At 42.1% G+C, this 14,316-nt stretch overlaps 1 protein-coding gene across 1 annotated transcript; it reads left to right on the top strand.

Moving 5' to 3' along the window:
- The first annotated feature begins 259 nt into the window (after positions 1-259).
- Positions 260-13,937, top strand: LOC146684396 (TELO2-interacting protein 1 homolog). The gene is made up of 14 exons (XM_085443195.1): positions 260-392; positions 919-1,676; positions 2,015-2,352; positions 2,449-2,713; positions 4,669-4,846; positions 5,038-5,330; positions 7,266-7,664; positions 7,796-7,955; positions 8,358-8,525; positions 8,690-8,838; positions 9,158-9,298; positions 9,819-10,023; positions 12,153-12,240; positions 13,214-13,937. The coding sequence occupies exons 2-14, from the start codon at positions 951-953 to the stop codon at positions 13,431-13,433; spliced, it is 3,330 nt and encodes a 1,109-aa protein (XP_085299321.1). The 5' UTR covers positions 260-392; positions 919-950; the 3' UTR covers positions 13,434-13,937.
- Positions 13,938-14,316: the final 379 nt, after the last annotated feature.

Genomic DNA, 14,316 nt, shown 5'->3' with positions numbered 1-14,316 from the left:
TTTGGGAATACTCTACTTTCAAAATAAAGCTAACATCGTTAAGCGTCAAACCGTTTCGAGAGCTAAAAATTGTCAGAACAAGCTTAAAAATTGGGATTTCTCTGTAGCAAACGTCTTTCTCATAAAAAATTCTATAAATTCCCCGATGTTTTTATTACACATTTTATAGGGTTTCTATCATAGGAAGAAAATTCTGTTTTATTTTGAAGGCAAAGACCCAAAGTCGGAAGCCTTAGTTTACGTTAAACATGTGCGTCGTTGGCGCAGACTCGTGATGCTGGTTATCGGCACAGCTTCATCTGTTTGTAAAAATCTAATTTTTCATTGTAAAGGCAAGCATTTCCAGTCGCTTTCACGGAAGGGGGGCTCCACTTAAACCTAACAATGTGAAGGTAGGCCGTGTTGATACTGACGCTGGTACCGCAGTGGTGCTTTAGAAGCTGGATGCTGTCAGCATGCTGTAGTTCAGCTACATGGTAGACTCGTCTTCTTAGACATGCGCTTGTTAAGTTTGTATTCCGTATCCTAAGATCTACATGAAGCAAACAAGTCTTCCAAAAGTGTTATAGTTGTACTAACGGATACAAGGGACCAACGCTAGTGTTTGGCAACACAAAACATCATAACTATCAGTGAAGCTGGTGCATGCAAATTCGGATGGATTCTTTTATTGACAGTAAGATGTAAAGCATTGTAATGCCATTTATATACAAAGGCTGTACCTGTGATCATACTGTAGAAGTAGGTTTTTATGTAATTAACCTGTAAATATAGGCCTTCAAAGTTACCAGCTGACCAAATCATATTCAATCACAAAGACAAAGTAGCAAAATAAATCAATAAACTTATATCTTCTTGAGCAGCACAGACAGCTTCCCGGCTGCTTACAGCACTTACTCTCGTGTTCTACATTTCTAGCCATTCTCCGTCACCTAAGCGCCCCTGCAGTGATGCCTCCAGCCATGTCTCAAATAAGCGATCCAAAGATTGCTTTTGCCTACTTGCGCCCAGCCTGTGTCCTGCTCACCCGAGAGCCCACAGTGGTTAATGTGGAAACACTCAAAGGCCAGTTAAAAGAAGTCAACGATGCCACGTTGCAGCAGCTTCAGGAGTACGTCCTCTTCCCTCTTCGATTTGTCCTTAAAGTCCCCGGGGCTAAGAAGGAGCAGCTGGTGCAGTCTGTGACCGAGGCAGTAAGCTATGTTTTGGAGAACACTTGCATCCACAGCTGGGAAACCCTCCACAACCTCTTTTCCGAGCTTTGCCTGTGCCTGTCCTCTTCAGCTGATCCCGGGAAGCCTGCAGATACGTCAGAGGAGCTAAAATCAGCTGTTCTGAGGTGCCTGGATGCCCTGCTTCATGCTGCTTATGGTGATATAGTGTTCAAACTCTTTGAACCGATTATGCTGCCTGGGCTGGGTGCTGCCGTTTCACTGCTGCTGGCTTTGGGAGAGAAGGAGAAATCTCGAGATATACAGACAGCAGCCTTGACGTGCCTCCAGGCTTTGACTCTGCAGTGTGACTGCACCCAGGAACACGTAGTCCCATCATCAGAGGAGCGATGCTTTGTAGGCAGCGCCATGGCATCATTTTTACCTGGAATCACCATGGCTACGGCCAGGATCATTACAGGAGATTTGAGGCAAGGCCATGCAGTCACAGTCCGGGCCATCAAGGTACCACATGTTTGTTAATCAGATTTACAACAACAGCACAATAATGGCTTAACACTTTATTAGACGATAGTCATCATATGTAATCGATGATCTCATGCAATTTCATAGTTCGCAAGTGAACATTTACCTTGCTAACTGACTTGAACATTTAATAAACCGTATATTAAAAAATTTATTATGTGATTGTTTGATTTGTTGAATAATTCAGTTGACCTAAACCTTTCATTTACAGAGCATAAAGAGGGCTTGTATAGTTTTTCCAGAACTAAAGGAAAATTTGACAATATCATAATACAAATGCACTGCAGTGATCTGATTATGTGATCACCTGTTGTCAGGTTTGGTCCAGGACTGTGGAGCTTGTCATGGAGGATGTCCAGCTCCAGTCCACTGAGTCCTATAAGACTCCCTCTGCAGACCTGGGGAGGATCGGACAGCTCATAGTCCTTCGGACACCGGAGTGGGTGAAGAACACGGCAGGGAAGCTGTCTGTCCTGCTCAAGAAGATAATCTCATGCACTTCAGCGCACCAGCACTGGAGGGTTAGAGTGGCAATGGTGGAGTTGGCCGATCACCTGCTGGCCAAATGCAGTCACTCACTGACTGATTGTGTAGGATCACTACTAGAAGCACTGGTGGGGGCAATCAATGATGTGGAACCTAGAGTCAGAGAGAGGTTTGATTTGATTGATATTTTTATAAAGAAAAGGAAGAAATGAATCGTAATTAATGGATACAAGATGTTTACTGATACTGCTATTTTCTCCTCTAGGTGTGAAGTTGCTCTCAGAGAGGTATCCCAGAGAAATCAGAGGTGCAGCGGCAGCAGTGGCACTCAGACCTTCACTGACATCTTATCTGAGAATCTCCATTCTTTGGCCACCTCCCTACCCAGACTGATGAGGACCTCTGATGACCAGAAGAAGCTCTTTGTTCTCAACGTGTTTTTGGGCTACTTAAAAATCTTAGGACCGCTTGTCTCTGTGGTGCTGAACTCGGCTGCACATCTGGAGAGGATTTCCAAAGCCTTAATGCAGGTAATGTAACAATAAGGTTACACTGCTTTTGATGTTATTATGCAACAACAGCCATGGATTTAAATAAAAAGTACACTTTTATCATATATATATATATAGATTTAGAGATCTGTACAGCAATTTGTGTGTCTTGTTGAGCATGCACCAACACACACACAAAAACAATGAACACACATAAGCTTTTTTGCAAATGTTTCTATAAAAACCAGAGTAGTGTTCATTTGTGGATATATATGCTCACTTTTGATGATGATGTGATAAGGTGTTATCTCATCTATACATAAAAGTACTTCAAACCCCACATGCACATGTAATGTGATCTGTGTGTGTCGGACAGCTCAGACATGTGTGTCTGACGATCTGTAAATGAGCATAGTAGACATAAAAAAGTAAAGTGAGAGAAATCGAGTTGCCACAAATATCTCTATATCTAAATAATCCACGCAATTTATATAGTCGAAAAAGAGTAGAAAGAAGTTTACACTTATTTGATCCCATCTCCCTTAATACTCTTTAATATTTAAACATTTCATTCGTCAAATTCTAACAAATGTGCTGTTGTAGCTACTCACAGTGAGTTTTTCTTTTACATTTTTTCCCATCTACCAAAGAGCAATGATATCAGGGAGGTGTCTGCACAGCCCAGAGGACACTAAAAGGCAATTCCCATCTCAGCCAGTCTGTTCACCATGCTGCCATCTGGCAAGCAATACAGAAATATAAAACATTAACAGTTTCCTTCTTTCCTCATTTTCTCTACTTCTTCAGGCTGTCAGTTTACTGAATGATCCTCAACACTTTACCACGAAGAACAGCTATTTTTTTTTCCTATTTTTAAGTGATAAAAAGTTTTGTTATACAACCATTTATTTAATAACAATAATAATAAGGATTATTCTTGACTCTTTAATACAATTTCAATTTCAATTCAATATAAGAACGAAGACATGTGCAAATATAGTGTAATTTAGATGTGTTCAGTAACTATGTGAATGAGTGTGCAAATAAGGTCTACTTTGTAGTGGATTTGTGGAAGTTTTTGTTGTTTTTGAGTCTTTTGGTGAGTATTGTAAGGTGTTTGTGTATGTCAGTTCTTTGGTTGTATTGAGTTGAGGACTCTGACTGCTTGGGGAAAAAGCTCTTGCAGTGTCTGGTGGTTACGGTTTTGATGCAGCGAAACTGTCTGCCAGATGGAATCAGGGAGAATAGAGTATATGAGGGGTGGAACGTGTCCTTCACCATGCTGTTTGCACGTCGGATGATGTGTGTGTTGTAGAGTTGGTAGATGGGTGGGAGAGGGCCTCCAATGATCGTCTCTGCTGTCCTCACTATCCGCTGCAGAGACGTCTTTTCAGCAAAAGTTCAGTTCCCATACCAGATAGCGATGTAGCAGCAGACGACACTTTCAGTGGTTCCCTGGTAGAATGATGTGAGGATGGGAGGAGGGAGACTGGCCTTCTTCAGTTTGGTGTTCAGGTTCCAAGAGAGGTCATCATATGTGCACTCCCAGGAACCTGAACACTGTTGACCATCTCAACAGCAGATCCGTTGATTTTCAGTGGGGTGTGGGTCGTTGAGCTCTTCCTGAAGTTAACAACCATCTCTTTAGTCTTCTGAACATTCAGAGACAGGTTGTTACTCTGACACCAGTCCACCAGGTGTTGTACCTCCTTTCTGTATTCAGACTCATCGTTGTTGGTGACCTGGTTATTAATGCAAAAAATAATATTTTTAAATGTAGTCTCTTCAGGACTGCAGCCCAAAATATAGTATTTGACTTGTCAATGTTCATGTACAAAACCAAAATGATATATGTCTTATTTTGTGTAGAAATACAGGGCACCTTGGCATTAGTATTTTGTAGTCTGTAGTGCGGCTGCTTTAAGGTCCAATCTTGAATGTTTTTAGATTTCCTAACCCCGTTAAATTTCCTAAAGCTTCTGCGTGCTTTACAGGTGCTGGAACTCGATGTGATGGATGTTCGCATTGTGGAGGAGAGGAGTTACGCTGCTGCCGTGGAGACGAGCACCGGCTCCCATGATTCCTACACCACTCACACACAGAGGAAGCATTTTCTCTACTTCACAGATGAGAAAATCTTCTCTGTGCTCATGGAGATCTGTCGCACATTAGGTATAATTGCTCTTTGATTTGGACTCAGTTAGCCACTCCTGTTTTTTATCATCATTGTGCCTTTTCCATTGTAATTTCAAATGAATTTAAAGCAGTTATCTTCTAAAAACAACGACAGCTGGTATAAATACTCGTGGGTTGTAGCTGGCTCATTTCTTTAGCTCTCACAGATAACGTTTTTTTGTCTTTAGGTTATTATGGCAACATCTACCTGCTGACCGATCATCTGCTGGACTTGTACTGCCAGTCTTCAGTGTACAGAAAGCAGGCTGCCATGGTGTTAAATGAGACAGTTAGAGGTGCAGCAGGTATCGCTGTGGCAGACCAGAGTCAGGGTTTGGAGACCAAAGTTCGTGAAAGCCCTGCCACCCAGGAAGATATTAAAGCAGCAGCTGTTTCTATCATTGAGGAATACACCAGCCTGAACAACTGGCATTTGATTACAGTCAGCAAGGAGATGGATAGAGACCAACAGGATCAGCAGGTGAGGATATTTCAGTCCTGGGGCATCATTCATCAAGCATTTCCACACATAATATATCATTTGTTAACTTCATCTTGCCTCTAAGTGGAGTTCCTGACAAGTAGTATACTGACTCATCTCCTGTAGAGATGATTACAAAGAAATGTGCAAAATGCACATCCAGTCTAAACAGCAGAGCTGTTTGTACATAGATGCTACAAAATAAATCTAAGCAGTAAAACCTGGTTTAGACTAATTTAACTGAAGACTGAAAACATAAACAACACTCCTCATATCTTTTTAGAAATAATGCAAACATAGGCAAGGAATAGAGGGCACATTTTTGGGTGTTGCAAGGGCTTTATTGTACAGAGTGAGGAGCGATCAGCGGATATTCGGATCAGCGGATATATACTTGGCCAGTTCTGGTTGCAGCAGCCTGTTACCATGTTTTGCTGTTCTACATGCACAAAAACACTTTACAACTCCAAAGACACAAAGAAGTGAAATGATGTCGTTGTGATGGTCTGGCTTCACACGTCTGGGAGTGTCAAGGACTCTTCATTTACTTCTGCACAAACTTTTTTAAAATCACGTGGGCTCTGGGCTTTACCAGCTCACGTATCCACGCCTCTTTTCACACTGATTTCTCAGCAGACTGAGCAGAAGTCAAAGCTGCTGCGAGATTTGAAGTAGCTACTCTGAAGTATCAAGGCTGGATTTTTGGAGCACGAGAAAATATCTGCAAAACTCCACCGAACAGAGGCCATAAACCTCTGGCAGCTTTCTGTTAGTTAGTAGATAAACTTGCAGTTTCACTCTGTCAGCTAAAAAGTACAAACATCCTGCCGGCATTGCCAAATAAAAGAATCGAAGAACACAGATACACGTTTGTCAGGAGGAATTTTTGACTCCTATAGAGGCGCTTTCTGTTTCTGCACTCAAGTCAAACTGGGTCATAAATGGAGTGCAGTATGAACCTAGTTTTCTTACTAAAACACATGGTAAGATGTTGAATGCTTTTTCATCCTTATAAAAAAAATTTTACACAAAGAAACAGAATGACTCTGTTTGAGACGAACAAGCTGCCTGCATAGACGGGCTCAGTAAAAGATGTCGATGTTCGATTGGAGAGATCATACATGCCACTTCCTCTATAGCTGAAAATTCACAGGACATTTATAAACAACAGTGATTCCCAAAGTGTGGGCTGGGGCCCCCTTGTGGGCTACAGAGGTACTGCAGCTGGGCTGTAATACTTCTATTAGAGCTCAAAGCTATATACTTACAGTATTAGCTTATATTTATTTATTATCTATTAATTGATGTATTTATATAAAATTTGAATTAAAACTGGTACTAGGAAATTATTAGCTTATGATTTTACTCATTACTCTGACCTAAATAGAAAAAGAGAACACATTAGACTGGTTTTGTTCTCTTTACTCTGGCTTCCATTACGTTTTAGAATTGATTTCATTTCACTGACTTTTAACGCTGTGAGTCGTGACGCTCCTGCCTACATGTCTGATATTTTTGAACCCCACGCTCCCTCTTGCAGCCTGAGATCATCTAATCAAAGGCTGTTGGTGGTCCCACAAACACGTTTTAAGCCTGGAGGAGAGTGCTGCATTCAGTCATTGTAATGATAATAATTATCATTATTATTATTAAGTTTACTGCTCTTTTATTCAAGATTGTCTCTTAGTGTCAGGTGGGGCACACATTGATTTTAACACTTTACATATGAGTGCGTAGGATGAGCATTTTATAACAGCCTGTGTGGTTTTTGTTTTTGCAGGAAGGCTAAAAGCTGTTTAATGTCTGATCTAACTGTGTCAGACATTTGCGTTCTCACGTGCATGGATAATATCTAGAAAACCTCAGGTCTGCAGTACATGTGTAAAAGTGGTTAGAAAGCAGTGCATTAACATGTGTTTTTGTCTCCTTGCGTAGCTGCTCAGTCCATCCAGACTCCTCTCCATATCCAACAGTGATGCCGGCAACTCAAATACAAGCTCTCTCCAAGTGATTCCTTCATCATCAACATCTGCATCCACGATCCACCAGCTCAACAGCAACATCTGGCAGCTGTGCATCCAACTCGAGGGCATCGCCTGCTGTGCTCAGGCGCTGGGCCACGATTTCCGTCCCTTGTTGATGACCTCGCTGTATCCTGTGCTGGAGAAAGCTGGTGAGGAGACGCTGCTGGTCAGCCAGGCGGGACTGAGCTCCATGTGGGACATCAGTAAGGCCTGTGGATACGCTTCCCTCAAGGAACTGATCAATGAGAACTCTGACTACCTGCTTAATGACATTTCACTCAACCTTCAGAGAATCAGCCAGCATCCACAGGTAGTTATGTTTTTAACCCAAAATGGACACAGAAATGACTGCTGGAGGGTTTACCTGATTTCCTCCTTTGTCTGCTTTGTGCTGCCCTGAGCTTGTACTGTATTTCATTATAATCCTGTCTTGTTGCCCAGGCTCCACGGGTGTTGACAGTTATGTTGACTCACTCTGACTGCAGCCTGCTGCCGCTGGTCAGGGACATCGTTCAGGATGTGCTGACGGCTCTGGATCTCAGCTACGAGCGCACAGCTGCTCTTTTCTGCTCCGTGCTGCACGCGCTCATGAAGGCACTGGGTAAGATTTCAACAGTGATGTCAGCTTGAGTCTCACATATGCTGGGAGTCAAAGAGGACAAGGAAGAAAATGCAGTGTCTTTAAAACTTTCTGTCAAGGAGTACACTTCAGGATAAATAACTTTGCTCGTTATCAAATTATCAGTATCTTTGGAAACATTTAATACATCGTGATGGTTTAAATGCTCAGTCGTTTTCTGCTACATATTCATAATGATATTTATACAGCGGCACTATAGGTGTTTGCAGTTTTACAAGCCCTCACAATAAAAATGTGTAAATTAAATGTCACTAATGGCTCTTTCCAAAAAACATCAGTGTCTCTGTCACACTGATTTAATCAGCTGACTTATTTTATTGTAACCAAACCTATGCTCATATTGTTGTCTTGTTTTTCCTTTAGCGAGGTGGTTTCCTTCCACTTGTAGCAGGACCAGTAAGTCTACCAGCTACAGGCAACGCTCCAGTGACCAGGAAGACCTCAGCATTCGCCAATTCCTGCTGAATTACCGCAAACAGAAAGAACTGGCAGAGGGCATTGGAATAGAGGATGATGACACTGAAGACCAAGGTAATAGGTCTGTCTAAGGGCCAGTGGAATAGAAGCTATAGGTTGTAGTGGTGATTATTTTAGATTCAGAGTGTAGAGGAGATGGATCATTGTAATTAAGAGTCATAGAAATCTGAACCTCACTGCTAAACTGGCGGTCTAACTGTACATGTGCTCCATTGCAGAAGTCCCTCCCACTGAGTGTGAGGATGTTGAAGATACTGGTAGTCCTGATGTGAAAGCAGAGCTTCCCTCCCACCTCAGCATCACTAAGGATGTTATGGAGCGCTGCATTCATCTGCTGTCTGATCCCAGCCTCAGGCTCCGACTCAAGGTACTGTATCAGTAGTTTTACGTAGAGTCAACTGTTGGACTAATAACAAAAATAATCATTCTTGTGAAGGTAGGACCGCCAGCGTTGGTACAATTCATCCTGTTAGAACTGTGTGGATGACTGTTCAGTGGTGTAATGCTCATCAAGGAAAAACATTCAGTCTGGTCCAGGAGTGAAACAGAAATAAGTCTGCGCTGAAGTCGTGCCTGCTCAGGAGTTTGGGCTCTCAATGAAGACCTCAGTAATTAGTTTCAGCTCACATATAATCAGGATCAAAACAGAGATAATTGTTAGGTGTGTTGTGCGTCTTTGTCTTTAGGTACTGGACGTGCTGGAGTTGTGCGTTCAGGTGCTGAGTGAGAGGGAAAATGAACTGCTGCCTATGGCTCATCGCTGCTGGCCAGCACTCCTGCAGAGACTCACAACTGATGACCCATTAGCAGTCCTCAGAGCCTTCAGGGTAAGTAAAACAAACCTCTCTTTTCATTATGTGAGTCAAAATTATTCAAGTCGTCTTTAGTTTTAAACTCTTAGTAGTGAAAGAATGAAAGATGCTGCCCAACAACAGGCTTATTTCATTCAGAAATAGTTCTATTATTTACTTTTTTGGGTTGTAATGTGAAGACTCTTTAAATTAACATTTCTTCTATCAGCACAGAAAAATCACAGTGTGGATGCCTTCTTAGAGGCTGCTTGTCGGTGTAAATTGGGCTACTCGTCAGCTCCTGTCATCAGCTGGACTATTTTTGAATTTGTTATTCATGTTTTCATTGATGAACTGACAAATTCAAACACGTTAAGTCTGTAAACAGTCATTTATTCACTCAGAGCTGCTGCTGGGAAATTGTTTCATCAGCTTTGGGATATATACGAGTTTTGTAAATGCTATAATTCATCCAGGAGTATACAACGGGAAGGTTTTATTGAATTTTGACAGCTTGCTGCTTTTGTACATTACATTTTTGTACATTTCATTCCAGGTGCTGTGCGTGCTGGGTGAAACATGTGGGGACTTTCTGAGGAGGAGGGTTTCTAAAGAGGTTCTGCCCAAGCTGAGCGCCTCTCTGGCACGGCAGGCTCCGATCAGCGCCAAGGCTGGGCCTGTCTACACACACACCCTGGCCTACAAACTGCAGCTGGCTGTATTGCAGGGGCTGGGCTCACTGTGCCAGAGACTGGATCTGGGTAAGAGAATAGAGACACAGTGCTCACAAACAGCACAGTTTCACCAAGACACAACATAGTGCATCATCCTGTAGAACTGTACCTGGGCTCTGGCAATGATCAAAGCAGCCACAACATGGACAAATCAGAGCAAGACAACTATTATTAGTATGACGCCTCACTTTATGGAGATTGGTGCAACATGAAGCCCATTTATGTAAAAATACATTGAAGACAGATGACCTCTTATCTTATCTTTATCTAACCTCTTTTCAGCTGTAATATTTAACTGAACACAACGAGAACAAAGAGCTACCAGGATTTTTTTGGCCTACTGTTAAATGCCCCCTGTTCAATACTTTACTTTTTCTCTGTGCTGTTTTGATCCCATATTTATTTTGGGTAAATACATGTTATCTATCTTATTGAAGCCTATTTGATCACAGGGCTGTAACTTTCTTGTAGGAATCAACTTTATGATTTATAAATGAATGAGTTATAGTCAGCTTTCTTCCTGTGAGTGAGACAACAGCAATACAAGTTTGTGTCTGTACTTTAGTACAGAGATGAAGATGTCTCTATACTGAGGTTAACAAATTAGGTTGTTAGCCTGATTTGACATTAAAGCTGTGTGTGGGGAGATGCGTCGTCAGAAAAAGCCAAAGAATTTATTGAAGCTCCTTCACCACCAGGTGGCAGTCTCGTATAACAATGAAAATCAACCATTGGTATCACAGCCTAAATCAGGGCATCTCTGCTTTATTATACAAACCTTAAACAGTTTGACATCCTAAACGCATGACAGTGATGTTGTTCCTAAAAATGCCTCTTCACTGTGGCAGCTCTGTCATTCAACATATGTTAACCATGACTTTGATGATACGGACCACAGCCAGCTGTGCCAGCAGGATGCTGCTCAAGTCCAAACTGCACACACAGCTACGACTGCAAGCAGCTCTTCTTATACCCAACTGAGAAACGTGATTGTTCAATCAGCGAATCATGAGGTGACAGCGAAGGAGGCCGTTTAATTGATAAGATCAGAGAAGTTGTTGTTTTTGTTTACTTTGTGCTCAACATACTTCCATTAGCATGTTGAAAATATTCAAGGCCTGCAGGCTTCTGCCATTGCATTCCCAATTATGCAATTATGAGCTGCTTGTGTGATTTTTGGTCACCTGCGCAGTGTGGAGGTGAACTGAGTGACAGAGTGAACATCACAAATGTCACACCCTCCCACTGAGGTTCATCGCTGACAGAGGAAAAGAGTCACAAAGGTGACAGAGCTGTCTGCAGCCTTTCCAGAGCCAGCGTTACATCTAACAGTGACAAGGACTGCAGTGTAAAGACAATTGTAAGATATCAGGTTGTTTGTGAAACTGTTCCTTTAAAATAGCTTACAGCACTTTTTGTACTGCAAACTCTCATACAGTGTAGTGTGCAGATAAACAGCCACGATACACGTTGTGTGTTTGAGATGCTCTTTGTGATTATTCTTTGAAGTCGGTTTCAGTATGGTCTTCAGGTCACAGGGGGTGGGACAAAGATGGTTTTAAAAAGGAGATTAACCAGCAGTGGTGAGGGAGACGTGGTATGTAGTGGGAGGGGGCAATTTCAAGAATAAATGCTCACCTGGACAGGCAGAATTATTGTTGGTAAGCTTTAACGTTCTGACCTCTCAAAACTGCTGTGAAATCCTCCCCGAACCACCTCAGCAGTTTTACTGAGCTCATTAGTTATCAGAGGTAAAGTCCAGGCTTGGCCTACTTTTTATACTCAACAACAGTACCCATGTATGTAGTGAAGCCTGGAGCTGCACATGTAACGTGCCCCACTTACCTCACATCCTACTGCACCACTGCCTGCTGTTTCAGCCCATCCACCACCCCAGCATCCACCTGTGTGCTCCTGGAGGTTCATGAGTAACATATTTGCAGGGAGTGATCCACCCGAAGACCAGGCACCGAGCTCAAACTGTATTCTGCTGCTGTGATTAATCAATGAAATTAACTTGGCTTTGATCCATTTCATTCTTTTTTATTTTCTTTTACAAGTCGATTTCTGTTGAAATTTCTGGATAAAATATAAAAGTATTACAATTGTTATATGAATAAAATATAGTAAAAGTGTCCTGTGTTTGGTTTTCTCAGCTGAAGCAGACCTAGATGTGGTTTGTGAAGCCTGTCTACCCTACCTGAGCTCCAGACAACCCATCAGACTGCAAGAAGCCTGTTTAAAGTAAGTCTTTATTAAGGACCGCTGTAGTCTTGGGACCTGAGAATGGAATACCTCAGGAATAATCAGGTTCCTGCATGTTCTGGGTAAAGACACCAGTATTTGTGACTTTAAAGTATATTACCTGTAATATAAGACTTTTAACCCTTTGCTGCAAACTTTAGTAAATCAGTTTGTGGGCCTGATTTAAATATCACCCTCACTCATTTTGTCCCTTGAGAAAGAAGTTCCAGAAATACGCAGATGTAGTTCTGCAGTTGTGGCTAAAACCAATAGGAGCGGCTAAGCTAACTTCAGGTTGGCACACAACAGTGCTAACTTACAATAGCTAGCAATCCCAACTTGGCAAAAGTGTTCCTAGCCAGGTAAAGAGGATAAAAAGTGAGAATGACTGTGATGAGTTTATATGTGGCATATCATCACAGGTCAGTTGCTGTACAGGCGTGAATAGAAGTGTCTTCAGGACACGTAGGGCCGTGATCTCCCAATACTGTGTGTACGAATCTGAAAGGGAACTCGTTTCACCTTTACACTGGCATCTGATGCAAAAAGTGTGCACTGTGAGACCTACAGTAATGTAAAGGACAGATGGAAGTTGTGAATAAAAAAAGCAAATAAATAAATAAATAGCTCAGAATGCAGTATGCAAGCAGCCTTTAATAACTCACTTCTGAATTATTGATCTAAGTGTTTGGGTAGCAACATAGCAGCCACAAGTAAAAACACACGCTTTAATATATTTAAGTATTTTCCTGCTTGGAGGTGATTTAAAAAACAAAGCTGAAGAGAAAAGCAGTGTTGAGTTAATGAGCTTATAGTTAAACTGTTGGTTTGCATGTTAAAGTCAGCAAAACTCGTTCAGTCTGTCACTTTGGATTATAGGAAGGTGTTTTCCATACAATAGATATTACGTACAAAGTGAACACACAGCTCAGAGCTAATCCTGTTCCCATGTTTCTTTCTCTTTCCTGCACAGTGTGTTCCGACACTTAATCCAGGTGGATCCAGACACCTTCTGGTTTACTCTAAATGAGCTGCACTGCCCGTCCTCTTACATCCCACACCACCCCGACCTCCTGCCGGTGCAGCTGAACGGCACGGGCAGGCCGAGAGACGAGTTCTCGGACAACGTGTTCAAACTGCTCAAGGAGGAGTTTGGCTCCGTTACTGAGACAGTTAACCAGCCAGTCAGCTAATGAGCTGCTGCTTGATGAAATTGACTCATCTCACAAACAGACGACTTATTGAACCACGACTTCAACAGGTCAATTAACTGAAAGAAATCTGTCAGCTGTGCCAAATAGTTGATCACCTAGCTCTGTGGAATTAAGAGCTACTCTGTAATTTACAAAATGTTACTTAGTCATCACCTTCATTATCTAACCTCCTAGCTTCTGCTAGCCCACAATTAGTACTTGCTGTACATTAACATTAGATGAAAATGGAGCTCTACTGAGTTATGTTTGATTAAAAAGAGAAAACAAAAACGAAAGTATCTGACATTTGTCTCTTTCCTTATTTTCCTGAGGGAATCTCAGCAGATGAATTCACACACATTTTTACATCATATGATTTGATTTGATATACCTTTATTAGTCCCACAAGGGGAAATTTCATAAGGCTGCCGACCTATTGCATGCAATGGCGGCACCATCTTACCCTCCGACCATACATACATTACACAAAACATCACATGGGGAAGACAGGTCAGAGAGGTATAACAATGGAAAATGCACCACATGAGGAAAGATAAGGAGAAAAAAATAACTCCCCCCAGACTGAGCTCCAACAGGGAGATCAGTTTGAGAACAGAAAAAAAACACCTCTGCACATAGCACATGAAAAAACTCTTAATACACCAAAGAAACACATGACAAGCAACAGGGGTGGGCAAAGGGTGAGAGACAGCCGATTTAGACAGTACATCCGGGTCTGCAGCCTGTGCGCTGGTCTCCTTGATCCACCGTCAGCATCGGAAGGGAATAAGCGTTGAAGGCGTTTGGAAAGGGAGGGGGGATGAGTGTGTGTGTGTCCAGTTCAGCTGAGACAGTCCTTCGCCCTGCTAGGCTAAGTAAACAG

Source organism: Copadichromis virginalis, linkage group LG20 (genome assembly GCF_057382275.1).
Source record: "Copadichromis virginalis isolate Kocher_CV1m ecotype Utaka linkage group LG20, C_Virginalis_male_GT1.1, whole genome shotgun sequence".
Lineage (NCBI taxonomy): Eukaryota > Metazoa > Chordata > Actinopteri > Cichliformes > Cichlidae > Copadichromis > Copadichromis virginalis.
This window is presented reverse-complemented; position numbering and strand designations above follow the sequence as displayed.

Coding starts and splice junctions, on each gene's coding strand:
- LOC146684396 (XM_085443195.1), top strand. CDS start 951: ATGCCTCCAGCCATGTCTCAAATAAGCGATCCAAAGATTGCTTTTGCC. Junction 2,353..2,448: donor GAACCTAGAGTCAGAGAGAG/GTTTGATTTGAT, acceptor TTTCTCCTCTAG/GTGTGAAGTTGCTCTCAGAG. Junction 9,299..9,818: donor CAGTCCTCAGAGCCTTCAGG/GTAAGTAAAACA, acceptor ATTTCATTCCAG/GTGCTGTGCGTGCTGGGTGA.